Source organism: Ceratotherium simum, chromosome 12 (genome assembly GCF_057802395.1).
Source record: "Ceratotherium simum simum isolate JZ-2026a chromosome 12, ASM5780239v1, whole genome shotgun sequence".
NCBI classification, from domain to species: Eukaryota; Metazoa; Chordata; class Mammalia; order Perissodactyla; family Rhinocerotidae; genus Ceratotherium; species Ceratotherium simum.
The window spans coordinates 2,549,219-2,562,554 of NC_141911.1; the positions used below are offsets into that span (position 1 = coordinate 2,549,219).

A 13,336-nucleotide genomic window follows, 5' to 3' on the forward strand; every position below is an offset into this window, starting at 1 on the left:
AGTGCCTATGTCTTACTGTCCCAGGTGGCCCCTGGCATATGCTAGGGCAGACCAGGGCAGTGAAATAGGAAGATTCTAGATTCTCAATCAAATCTTGGGCACTGTCACCTACTGGCTGTAAGACATGGGCAAGCCTTTTAACTTCTTTGTGCCTCAGTTTCTTTATCTGTTAAATGGGAATAATATAGTGCAGGGCCATTGTGAAGACTAAAGGAGCTGATGTGTGTGAAAGCACCTGGCCCAATGCCTGCACCTAGTAGGCCCTCAGGAAGTGGTGCTTACCCTTCAGCTTTCCTTCCTGGCCCAAGGAGCTCTGGATGACACATGTTCATTTGGCCCCGAGCCACGCAGTGTCAGTGAGGTGACTCTACTTTTTCTGGAGCTTTTCCACTCCAGCAGAGGATCATTTTAATAAGTCCATAATAACAGATGCAGAGGTGACTCAGATCTGCAAACGAGGAGCCCTGCTAGGGAGGGGACGCTTGGGCTCTAGGGGAGGGAAATTCAGTGGCATCTGGGTCTGAGGCAATGGCAGGCTGCTGCAGGGAGAAGGGCTCCAAACGGAGGGTCTGGGGACCCTGGTGAGGCCTCCAGATGCTACAGATTCTCCCCTGAGAGGACTCAGTTTCCCCACCTGCAAAGTGTGCGGTAGGACCAAATGACCTCCCAAGTCCCTTCCAGGCTGGAGCTGTGGCTCTGCTTCTTGAGCCCTGCCTCCCACAGCAAGATTTGGAACACCCTTGGAGATGACTCCAGGTGGCCTGTCCTGGGGGGCATCCCCACTGAGCTCCTCTGATCAAACAACTTGTCTACCCCACCCCGCCCAGAGCCCAAGGAGAGGGGGCTCTCAGGCCATGGTGGTTTATTGATGCACACGCAAGCACAGCGCAGGCGGGCATGCCCCAGCCCAGGGCAGACACGGGACCAGGGGAGGGCGGCTGGCCACCCACACAGCAACACCGTCAGCAGAGGGAAAAGGGCCCAGGGGCCCGTGTCCTCTCCCTCTCCACACATCTCCCAGGGCCCCCAGGCCTGACCCCTGCTCTGGAGACAGCTGACCATACCACTCCTGGTGGCTACAGAAGAGGTGACCAGCTGTCCCCCCGACCCCCTCATTGAGACATGGCCCTGTTGGCCTGCTGGTCCCTTCTGTCCTTCACCACAGAAATCTGGCCGTCACTGTGGGGTTTCTCTCCTCCGCCTGGTATCGCCTCCATCATCCCCCAAACAGTTAGCTGCCTCCATCAGCACCTCTCCCCATCACCCACCTGGTCTGCTTGTCTCAGGGGGTCCACCCTCACCACCCTCGTGACCCATACAAAGGTGGGAAATAGGGGAAAACGCTGGGAGGCCCAGGAAAGACCACCAAGGACTCCTCAGGGTAGGGGCTCTCTGTGAAGACGCTCGAAGGGGAGCTGATGGTGCCAGTGGGCATGGGCAGGAGGGAGGTGGCAGGGAAGCCACAGTCCAGATGACACACAGGCACAGTGCTGTCACAGCTCCACGGCAGAGAGCGAGCAAAGTGCACAGCCGGGTGGGGGGGCCAGGGCTCTGTGGGAGAGCCCTCAGCTCTAGTTCCACACAGGTCCCCTCAGCGCGTGAGGCAGCCCACCCCCAGCTGGGGAAGGGGTCCTTCTGGGTCTCAGGGGTCTCCATCCCCCTCCTTGACCCCGGTGGCTGCCATTCCAAACCCCAGAGCTCTGAGCAAGGGAGAAAGTACGCCGGGGTTTATATCATCTCCAGACAGAAGAAAGGAACAATCCCGATGGCCCGGGGCCCCAAAGCCAAGAGGAAAAAGAGGGCCGCTTTCTAGAGGGCAGGTGGAGAAGGGGAGGACAGCTCTCCCCATGCAGGAAGAGGGTGCTGAGGGGCAAGGAGCAGCTGGGGTCACAGCAGTGCAGGAGACTATTTATAGAGGGAAAGGGCAGGCCTGGAGGGACAGCCCTGGGACAGCTGAGTAGGGAGGGGCATTCTGTGTGGGCCCTGAGTGGGGTGGGTGGGGCTAAGGAAGAGCACCCCACAGCTTCTGCATTGCCTCTGCAGGCAGGCAAGCTACTCGTGGGCTTTGGCCCGGAGAGGCTTCCCTGGGAGATCCCGGAAGCCGCAAGTCTCCGTGAGATGGAGACCTGGGATGAAGCAAGAAACTGCAGAACAGGGAAACCAGAGGAAAGGGGAAGTCTCCAGAAATCCAACCCCCCAACCTACTGAGGCTAAGAAGCCTTTCCAAGTCCACCGGGCACAGGTGGGCCACTCCTACCAAGGGGACTACCCTCTGTTGCCTCTAATACCAAGGGGTGGGAGAGGGGGAGACTGATGATATGGAGGGAGCACAGGGGCAGGGGAAAGAAAGCCAGCTCCCTGAACCTATGCCACCCATCGCCTCCCTGCCTGTCATCTCTCCCTAGCCCCCTGGCTCCCCAGGAGTCTCTAGCGGCCCACACTGATGTTGCAGGTCTTGCAGCTGGGGTCCTTCTTGGCATCAGCAGTGGACAGACTCATGAGCTGGTGCCCGCTGATCTCGCCCAGGGTGCCGAGGGACAGGTCGACGGGCTCCGTGTAGATGACCTCCAGGATGAGGTCCTGGGCATGGCGGAAGACCAGCTCCCCGTCCTCCACGCTGCAGGTCAGGAACTTGTTGCAGGCAATGTCCAGAAGGGGCAGGCGGTCGCGACAGAAGCGGTCCCCCAGGGAGCCCTTGGGGGCCAGCACCAGGATAGCGTAGTGGTAGGCCGTGTACATACAGTAGAAGTCTGCAAAGTAGAGGTTGGTGCTGGGGTTGAAAAGGCGTTGGGCGGGGATCTGGAAGCGCCAGCGGCCGTAGGGGGAGTCCTGCGGGGGCTGGCCGGTGTTGAACTCCGTGTTGCAGCTGAAGAAGACGCCGTGGAGCATGCCACTGGTCGGGGAGCCGTGGCTGCCACTGTTGTCCTTCAGGTAGGGCTGCAGCATGTTCCCACAGTGGGTCCTACCCACCCCGGAGAAAAACGCCCAAGGGAAGAGAAAATGCCACTGGTTAGCTGGGCTGAGGCTTGGCTGCTGTATGTGGTTGAGAAGGGAGCCAGCCCAGCTGCCAGCTGCCGCCTCCACCAGTCACAAATAGAACATTCCAGAATGCTAGAGCAGGGAGGGACCTGGAGATAGCGGATCCAGCCTACTTGTTCACAGAGGAGAGGTCTGAACCTGCCACTCCTCAGCTTAAAACCCTTTGATGGGGCTTGCGAAAAGCAAGGCCGTCAAGACCCCGTCTCTGGCCCCGCCTCCTACCACCCCCACTCCACAGGTAACATCCTCTGGCCCTGTATGAACTTCACCCCGGCTCTTTTCTGCCTCTGTGCTTTGGCAGTGCTCTTCCATCTGCCTGCACTGCCCTTCCCACCTTTTCCCACCCGGCCTGGTAAACTCCTAATCATCCTTCAAGGCCCAGCACAGGTGTCCTCTCCTCTCTAAAACCTTCCAGGAACATCAGGCATTTGCATTCAACAAAATTTTGACTGCTTACTACGTGTGGGACACTGAATTTTACTCCACAAACACATATACTTACTACATTGAATCTGTCTGTACTGTCGCCGATAGACTGTGAGGTTATCACGAGGGGGCCTCTGCCTGTCTTCATCTTTATATCCTGGCACGTATGGGTGGTCTCTGTCTCTCTCTTGCTTGCTGACAAAGGAGCCCAAACTGGGCCAGGGCCTCACCACTCACCTCACTGCCTCCCTTCTTTAGTATAAACACCAAAGACCCCCCTGGGTCCCCCAGCCCTGGTGTAGGGTCAGAATGCCCCGTCCCAGCTGAACGCAATGATAAAGCAGTGGTAGGGCGGCTTGCCCTGGCCCAGCCTTAGAAGGACATGGACCTGGAGCGGCGTCAGTAGGTATAGGGAGGATGGGAAGCCTCTGTTCCAGCCTCACTCTTGCCTGGTTCTGGCTTCCTAAGTGACTAGTGACTCTCTGGCCCTCTGGGCCTCAGGCTCCCCATCTGCAGGCTGAGGGTGTTGGATTGGATCATCAACTGGATCAAACATTTTTGGACTACAGAACCCCTCTCTTTTCTCCCCAGAGGAAATTATGCATAGATTTCAGGCCATAGGCAATAAAATTGAAGCTGCTCCAGCTAAATGGTGTGCGTGGGGCCCACCAAGCCTCATCCTCCGATTTCCTTGACAACCCCTTGATGCCACCCTGAAGGGTGCCTAGAGATACCTCCCTGGGGCCTCCAGGCTCCCCAGCACACAGTTTGCAAACCAGGACCCTTCATGATCAGAATCCTCTCACTGTGCTCCCCTCACCACCTACCCTTGGGACCCAGGGCCTGAATCAGAGAGACAGCTGGCCTGCAGCATTAGAACCCAGTGAAAGGAACTGTCCCAAAGGAGGACTGAACCCAGGACCTTGTTCACCCAAGCCTGTTAGCACAGTTCCCCCAGGCAGCCCCATCCTGAGAGCCCTCTCCTTCCCTGGAGTCTAATCCCAAGCAGCCAGCCGTCCCCCAGAGCCAGCCTGTGATATGAGGGAATGGGGACGCTGGAGGAGGGTCTGGCAATTGACAGGGTGGGGGTGATGTCAGACAGCCAGGGTGAGCGTGGGCAGAGCTGGGGGAGGAAGGAGAGACCTGGCGGGCCCGCTGGAAGCCGCCTGTACCTGGCGTGCTGGAAGTACTCCTTGTGATGGTTGCGGTAGAAGACGGAGAAGCGGAGCATGCGGCCTGCGATCTGCTCAGCCTTCTCCTGCAGCTGGGCTAGGTGCTCCTTGGCATAATCTGCAAGAGTCCAGGTGGGTGAGCCAAGGGCCAGGCTGGGCATCACAGCCTCTCCCCACCACTCACCCACCGCACACCATGAACGCCAGACCACCTCTGTCCTCAGAGCAGCAGGGGACTCCAAACAGTCACAGCACCTTGGACCACATGGGAAAGGGCCAGCTGGCCTGGCTAGGAACATGGACAGCTAGATGCTGTCTGTCCTTGTCCCCTCTGCACCCTCATTGCCAGAGGCTCGGGGCTCTCTGTGTCAGAAAAGGGCGGGGCTGCCCAGTTATACAACCGTCTGGGGGCCCCAGGGGCTGCAATCCCAGGCCATCCTCACGTGAAAAGAGGGCCAGCAGGCAAAAGAAGGACTGAGAAGGGAGAATTTGAGGTCCGTTAGGGAAAGCCCCTCAAATCTAGCAGGTGGGAGGCTACCCTGACCACCCACACGGAAGCCAGTTCTAACTACGGGTGGGGGCTCACGAAGAGCCTGTGAAGAACGGAGCCTGGGCCTCACAGAGGTGAATGTTTCGGCAGACCAGGGTCTGGGGCAATGACTCTGCTCAGCATCCCAGGAGAAGCAGGGAGGGCTGGAAAGAGGACAAACTGGACCCACACACACCGTGGAGGGCCAGGAGGGGCTGCTGCTGGCCTAGACAGCACCTTTGTGCACACTAGAAAAAGGGGCCCTTTCCTCCTCATTGATGCAGCCCTGGCCAGAGTGCTGGTTTGGCAAGAAGAGTGTGGCCAGGACTGCAACCATCCTCAGCTCCCCAGTTTGAACTAACCTCCCACTACATGTGGTATTCTGGGGTAAACCAAGAGGCTTTCCCCGCAAGGAATGGGAGTACCTCCAAAGAGTGGGGTTTTGCAGCCGAGCTAAGGAAAAGCACCACTCAAAAGAGAACGGCAACTCAAGGAGACCTGGGGCATAGACTTTGGCAGAGGATGGAGCCAGCAGCTCGGAGGCCCAGGGCTAAGATTGTTCCCTGCCCCTTCCTTGTGACAGATGGAGATCTGGAGCAGTTCTCTCCCTGGACACCAAAAAGATGGAATATTATGGGGCAGATCCTGGGTCATCAGTGACCAAGTACACACAGGCCTCATGTTTGTTCGTGCTGGAATTTGCAAACTACGTTTGGATAAGCGAGTTTGTGGCACCATTGAATAGGTATCATTTTCCCAGGCTAAGTGGAGGCTCAAGACAAGCAAAATGTGATTGCTCCAGAAGTGTCCATGACTGATGATCGATAAACAAAATGTGGTCTACCCATACAATGGGATATTATCCAGCCTTAAAAAGGAAGGAAACTCTGACACATGCTACAACAGGGATGAACCTTGAGGACATGCTAAGTGAAATAAGCCAATTTCAGAAGGACAAATACTGCGTGATTCCTCTCACATGAGGTACCAAGAGTAGTCAGATTTATAGAGACAGAAAGTGGAATAGTGGTTGCCAGGAGCTGGAGTGAGGGGGTAAGAGAGAGCTGTTGTTTAATGGGTACAGAGTTTCAGTTTGGGAAGATGAGAAACTTCTGGAGATCGGTCGCATGCCAATGTGAATGTACTTAACACTACTGTACACTTAAAAATGGTTAAGATGGTAAATTTTATGTTACGTGTATTTTACCACAATTCAAAAAAACATATGCTTGCCCCAAGCCAGAAAAGTAACTCCAGCCCTTTGTGGAAGTGGTAACACCGACATGATCAATAGAGCACGCATCTGCCTCCTGCATCAGACTGCAGGCTTTTGGCGGGGCAGGGGTGGGTCTCATCCATGTGTATCTTCCTGACGGCTTAAGCATGGTGCCTGTGTACAGCGGGTGCTCATAAGTGTCTGCTGACCATAACTGAACCAGATGTGCCAAAGCAGCGGGACAGCAGGGCCTCACCCCCAGTGCAGAACTCGACTGTCTCACTCCAGCCAGACACCAGGTACTCCCCGTCGCTCTGCTTCACAGCAGTCTGCACCGCCACGCTGTACTCCGTGCGGGGGCTCAGGAACCAGTGGCCTCTCACTGTCATGGGCAGTGGCACGGCCTTGGCCACAAGCTTGGTGGGGACATCCTGAAAAATGGCATGTAGATAGAGAGCCAAGAGTCAAACTGGGGGTCATGCCCAATCTTGGCATTTTCCCGGACCTCCCACTCCCCAGATGGCCCCATTCCTCCTGAGGAGGGCCAGAGTCTCAAGGATTCAATGGCTCAGTGCCTGGCCACCATTCTCCTGCAGAAGCAAGCAGTGGTCATTGGGAAGGCCATACAGACACTCCCCAGCCTCCACCCCCGCTGAACCCCTCCATGCCCATCTGTTCTCTTGGGAACTGAGGAAAAAGGCCACTGGGGTGGAGAGAGGCCCACAAAGTTGAGGGCGGTGAGACCTTCATTTTCGAGGGAGACTTCGAGAGCTCTGCACACTGCAGTACTGTCTCCACGGCAACGGCAAATGCTGAGAAGCCAGGGAGGAAGGGAAAAAATGCCTTCTTTAGCAGGGAGGGATAAGGGGGTGGTGTTGAACATTCACGTCACCGTGGCAACTGGCCTGCCAAAAGACACCCAGATCAGGAGAGCCAGTTCCAAAGAGAGAGAGGGTGAGTAACCCACATGATGCAGTCGTCGTGGGAACCAGCTCCTTCCCACCTCACTCTTCCCCCTTCTTCTCTGCCAGCTTGAGAAGATGGGAGCCTTCCTCCCACCCGCCCCCACACCGGCTTTAACCCAGGGAAAGGATATCCCAGCCAGCAGAGGACTGGCTCATGCTCCTTTTCTAAACCCAGCAAACAATAAGCCAGGGGCCAGGGGCAGAGAGGATCACAGGGCCTGAGGGGGATCATTGAGGACCAAGCAAAGGGCCCCACCCCTGCCCTCAGCCAATATTGCCCACCCAGTCAACAACAAGGCCGCTTCCTGAGTCGGGGGCTTTGTGGGACCTTGAGACACCATCCCCAGGTGTGATGTCTGTGACCCCGCCCCGGGTTTCCCCATCCCGTCTGAAGCCCCAGTCACAATGCCTCTGAAGCCCCAATCACAATGCCTCTGAAACCCCAATCATGATGCCGGTAATGGTGTTTGCTGTTTGCTCTGTGCTGGGCCCTGAGCCAAACACCACACAAACGTTACCCCACTGAAGCCTCTCACAAGCCTATGGGGGCCAGCATTATTATTACTCCCTTTTTACCAGTGAAGGAACTCGCACTGAGAGAGGTTAAACAACTTTTCCAAGATGACACGGTAAGAAGAGCCTGGATTTGAATCAGCCCTCCCTGACTCCCAGCCACCACCCACAGGCCTTCTGTTCTCCAGCCTCTTTCAAGAACAGGTTCAGGGAAGAGGCGCTTGGGGCACCCTCCTCTCACCCGGTGCTTGAACTTGTTGGAATGCTTGTTCTCCTTCTTGTTGAGGTCAATGAAGTAATGGGTGACCCTCTCCAGGTCACTGTTCTCCATGGCCCAGGAGATGCGGAAAGAGTCACAGGTGATGTTGCTGACCTCAATGCTGTGGGGTGTGGACAGCAGCTCCATGCTCCCTTCTGGTTTGGCTCCTGTGGGGACTGAGGGGAGAGGAAGAATCAGCACCTCCCTCCCCACCACGGAGTTTTCTGGAGTGTCTTCGTCCCAACATCCCTCACAAGGTGGAATCCTGAGGATCCTGCACATCAAATCTGATGGAAAGATTGCATGGGGAAGACTGGAGGAGTGGGACCAAAGGTGGGATGGGGTGCCCCCCGGAGGGCTCTTGGCTCTCTGTGGAGGGGTCTGCAGTGCAAACAGCACCTGACAGGTGGCAGAGGTAGTGGGAATGCTGCAAACGCGGGGCTGTGACAGATTTGCAGCAGATGGAGCTGAGGAGGGGGGGCCCTCAGCCAGCAGGCGTGAAAAGAGAAAGGAGTGGGGGTGGAGAGAACTGTAGGAGGCGTGGGAGAGACAGGAAGTACCTGCTGAGAAGATGGGTGTAAGGGTTGAGGCAGGCAGGGGGCGCTGGCAGCCAAGAGGCCAAAAGTGCCAGGGCTCTGGGGCTCAGACCTCTCTCCTCTCCGGGGGTGACTCAGCGGGGCTCACCATGATGCAGGGCTGGGAGCACAACTGCCACGGAGTTGTGCATGGGCCCACTGTGGTGAGAGGGGCAACATGGCCACAGCACTTCTTCCACCCAGAACGTTCCAACTATCACTCTTTCTTTCAGGAGATCCTCTGTTGGTTGACTCTTTTAAATAATTAGTTTACCTTTGACATCTATTGCGGGCTGACTACGTGCTAATGATTGCTAAACATCCAACATCATCCCACCCAAGCCTCACAATAGGTAAGTACCCTAATTATCCCCATTTTACAGATGAGGTAGCGAGTGTGGGGCTACTAAGTTGCCAAAAGTCACACAGCTAGAAAACGATTTGAACTCGCGTCTGTCTGACTCTGGAGCCCAAGCTCTTTGTGATTAAGCTGAGGTTGTGTCCCCTCGCGTGTGTGTGTGTGTGTGTGTGAGAGAGAGAGACGAGTGGCACATATGTGGCACGTATGTGTGTGGGGGTGCACGTGGTATCACCACTATTTGTGTTTCCTCCTATCTTTGCTTCTCAGCAGCTGCATTTTCCCTCCCTCCCTCACTCCTGGCCTGGCTTCTCCTCCAGCTGTGAAGGGCCACACCGCCCTCACTCTCCCCTGCGCTTTACTAGGAAGAGCTGCCTCTGGCCTTGACTTTGGCCTGGCTCACGGGAGCTCTGGGGACTGGGGTGGGGAAGTGAGAAGGACAGGGGAGGGACTGTCTCTGGGACAGGAACACAAATGAGGGCTGGACTTTCTCGGGGCCATTGGCTTAGTACCCAGATGAGCTCACGCTTTCCTGGTTCTTCCTCAAGCCCATCCCAGCACACCTCAGATTTCCGGAGTGTCATCTCCTTTTCTCCTCCCTCCCTCTTCCTCTCCTCTCCTTGCCCAGGCACTAAGGGTGAGGGTACCTTGTGCCTTCAAAAGCAGGTACTTCTATTTATAGCTTCCAGAAGATCCAACCCACACTTTCCTGTCAATTAAACCTGCTCTGGAGCCTGGCACCTCTAAATTAATCCGTGGGCTGCCTGGGTGGTAGGCACAGGGTGAAGGATATGAGTGACAGCCCTTACCTGTCCCAGGGTGTCACCTGAGTCCTTGTTTCATCTTAGCTTTCCACCCTAAAGCATGTGACTGCCTGTTGTGAAGTTCAGCCAAATGCCAGTGGCTTCATGCACAGGGAATCCTATGGCAAACAAGCATGCGGGTGCTACCGGTTCCATCCCAAATAAAACAGAACAGGATCGCGTGTCTAGAAACAACTCTATGATAATAAACTGGTTTGTAATTCACGGGGACAGGTGTGGAGCAGCAGGGAGTTGCCACCCCCGGGATCCCAGGGAGGAGCTCCCCAGGGAGACACACGTGTGCTCTCCACATGCACACACACCAGTGTACCCACTCACACCAACACAGACACACTCCCACCCCAGAGAGGGCCTGAGCGGCCACCTCCCACCCACATGGGGTGCCGCCTAAGCCTACGCTATGGGTGGGTACCTCTTCCTGCCTCAATACTCTTCTCAGGGTCTTCCCAGGGATGGGGCAGCCGTGTTTGGTGGTGGGTCTCCAGGACCTGGCTCGCCCTTTCCTCCCTACAGTTCTAGGGGCACTGAGAGGCTTCCCCCATGCTAGCTTGGGAGAGCAGCCGTGAGTGAGACTGAGAGAACAGTAAAACCTGGGTGGACCAGGAGTGGGCGTGAACCGCGCTTCTCCAAGCCAGGTGATCAGGGAAGGGCAGGGTGTGAGGGACAGGTTGAGGCAACACATGAAAAACACCCACACTCGTGTGTGATTCCACCCAGGACAAGCATTTACACACCCACACACAGGCAGGCACACTCACACATATGCACCAAGTGTGCCCACTCACACCTTGCCACACACAGGCTGCACACAACTCCTCAGATATTCTCGCCCCCGCACACTCACCTACACACTCAGGTACCTTCCACCACCTTCCACACTGTAAGAACATCCCATAATTTTCCCTCCACAAGCTGTCACCTCCACACAGACCCCAAGATGTTCACGTCCACAGGTTCACGCACACACATATGCACGCACCCCTTCTCACAAGCCATATTTGGGGAGAAAAGGAAGCCACAGGCACTAACATGCATGCATGCCACATCCACAGAAGGCAAGCAACCCACACACCCATTTGTGCACACATGTCAACCCCTGCCCATATTCTGGTATTCTCTCTCAAGTCTTCTCCAGGCTCAAAGACACAGACTTGGAAAAGGTGTTTGTCTCTAGCCACGCTCTGCCAGCCCCGATCTTGCACTTGCCAACAGGTTTGCACACCTATGTGGCTCTGCCCACAGACAGTGGCTTCTGCCCACACTCTCCACCTACATGCCCCCTTCTGCTCTGGAGTTGCACCTCCCCACATAGAAACCCTCTGCTTGCATACACTCCCGCCCTCAACATGTACTCCCACACGCATGACAAGTGATATGTCCCCATAAATATACTGCCTCACACTGCCCTCGCCCACATCTCCCCACAGGCTGCTCAGATAAGTGATCCCTCCACACACGTACCTCATGTGTGCAAAAAACATATGTTCCTCGACATGCCACACAGCAGTTAAAACCCACACACGAGCACAAGTGCATGTAGACAGAACTATCTACGCAAGCAAACCTCCAGTCTCCTTGCGAGTGTGCACACATGTTGTACACAGACACCCCCTGCCCATGCTCATTCGGAAAAGCCACCCGCGTGCCAGAGGGAAAGCTCCCCCCACCCCCCTGTCCTGTTGGCATCACTGACTGCAGCAGAATGGTCACGGGGTGACTGACTGGTGCCCTGGGGACCAGATCCAGCTGTTAACCCCTCTGCCAAGGGTCTGAGGGAAAGGGGACAAGATTGTCAGCCCTGGCAATCCAGGCGGGCACTGCAGGCAGTGGCAGGACCCTGGTGCCCCCAGCTCCTAGCCCCTAGCCACCCGAGCCCCTCTTGGGATTGACAGCAGGATGCTCTGGGGAGAAGGGCACTCACCTGGCTCCACCGGGCTCTGCAGGAGAAAGACCTGGAAGGGAGGGAAAGGAGTGTGTGGATGGGCTCCCCAGGCAGAGGGGCAGCTGCTGGACGCCTGGGTCACAGGCAGCAGCACTCGCTCCCTCCTCTCGCTCTTCTCGCAGCTGCCAAAGAGGCTCCTTCCATGCCCTGCAGGCAGCTCCTCACTGGCTCTGCAGCGAGCTGCCGCTGCCCCCCGGGAGAGGCGATGTTCCCAGTGTGAGGAGAGAGGCAAGAGCGAAACCAAAGCGGCGCGGAGGAGAGAGAGGCAGAGAAGGCGAGAAAGAACGAGAGAGCCAGACCGAATCTGGCTCCACCAATGGGATCTGTGGCTGCCCAGTGTCAGGTGACAGTAAGCAAGCTTGGTCCCTGCTCGCCTTGGCTGTTGGGAGGGGGAAAGGGCAGAGGGTCTCCCAGGGAGCTCCACCAATGCCCTCCGAGACAGCGATGGTGGCTGCCACCTTTCCCTCATTCTTCCAGGACAATCTGCCCTCACAAGTCCCTCCAACACACCCGTACTTGGAAATTTCTCACTTGAGTGCAGCCCCCAAACTTTAGGATGCCAGGAGAGGGGTGGGGCTTAGCCCAAGGTCTCGGGAGCCTGAAGCAAGGATTCTGACTGGGGGAAGGAGAGAGGGGCTGTGAAGGGGAAGGGTCCAGATAGGGTACGGGAGCTGGTGGGGAGGGGTCTCTCTTCAGTCTGGATTCTCTCCTCAGGGCCTTTTGCTGATCCTTGGTCCTATTTTCTTACCAACTCTATCAAGAGATATCAGACCTGCAGCCCCAGGGACCCCTGGTCATCTAGGAAGAATTCTTTGGCTGCTTAGGTGTCCCCGGGGAAAGGGGCAAGAGAGAGAAGCTGTAGGGCGGTGAAGGGTGTGCAGAGGCAAGAAAGTAGGGGTGGGAGGGACACACAGAGCTTGAAGTGTTCCCATCGTAGCCAACCATCTGGGCTCAGAGGAGCCAAGCCCTGAACACTTCAGCCAGAGTGAGTATTATCTGCTCTCTTATCCACAGGAGGCTTTCCTACCACCAAGAGATGAGGACTCCATGGTGAAGAACACTCAAGGAAATTTGAATCAAGCAGCAACAGTGACAAAGAGTATGTGCAGTGTAGAAAAGCATGGGCTTTGCAGTCAGACAGATATGGTTAAAATTCTTGCTCTACCATTTTCTAGCTGGGTGACCTTGGACAAGTTACTCAACCTCTCAGAGCCTCAGTTTCTTCTATCAACTGGGATAATAATACAGGCTTATTGTCATCATTGAATGAGAAATTATGTAAATCACTAAGCTCTGGGCCTGGTACACAACTGCCCACTCACCCACCAGAGCTCTTACAGCCATCATTATTGACAGTGTCTGCCTCCAAGGAGCCCACACTCTTCTAGGGGAGAAAAGATGCACATTTAGAGACATAGTTAGAGAACAAAGAGTATATGGCTAAATAGCAAGGTTCAGACAAGAATTCAGAGAAGGAGGGATCCGGACCAGCTCTAGAGCACAGATGGAGCACAGCCA

The 13,336-nt window shown here is 55.9% G+C and overlaps 1 protein-coding gene across 1 annotated transcript; it reads right to left on the bottom strand.

Moving 5' to 3' along the window:
* Window positions 1-315: 315 nt before the first annotated feature.
* PHYHIP (phytanoyl-CoA 2-hydroxylase interacting protein) lies at window positions 316-11,900 on the bottom strand. Its single transcript, XM_004442301.3, has 5 exons — window positions 11,798-11,900; window positions 8,102-8,295; window positions 6,639-6,813; window positions 4,638-4,755; window positions 316-2,962 (listed from the first exon to the last, which is right to left on the bottom strand). Exons 2-5 carry the CDS (start codon window positions 8,264-8,266, stop codon window positions 2,428-2,430), a joined length of 993 nt encoding a protein of 330 aa, XP_004442358.1. The 5' UTR covers window positions 8,267-8,295; window positions 11,798-11,900; the 3' UTR covers window positions 316-2,427.
* Window positions 11,901-13,336: the final 1,436 nt, after the last annotated feature.

What these genes read in the sequence shown, in the direction of transcription:
- PHYHIP (XM_004442301.3), bottom strand. Translation starts at nt 8,266, where the DNA reads ATGGAGCTGCTGTCCACACCCCACAGCATTGAGGTCAGCAACATCACC. An exon ending in CCAACAAGTTCAAGCACCGG is followed by an intron (nt 6,814 to 8,101) that starts GTGAGAGGAGGG and finishes GCCATTTTTCAG; the next exon opens with GATGTCCCCACCAAGCTTGT. An exon ending in GAGTACTTCCAGCACGCCAG is followed by an intron (nt 2,963 to 4,637) that starts GTACAGGCGGCT and finishes CGGGGTGGGTAG; the next exon opens with GACCCACTGTGGGAACATGC.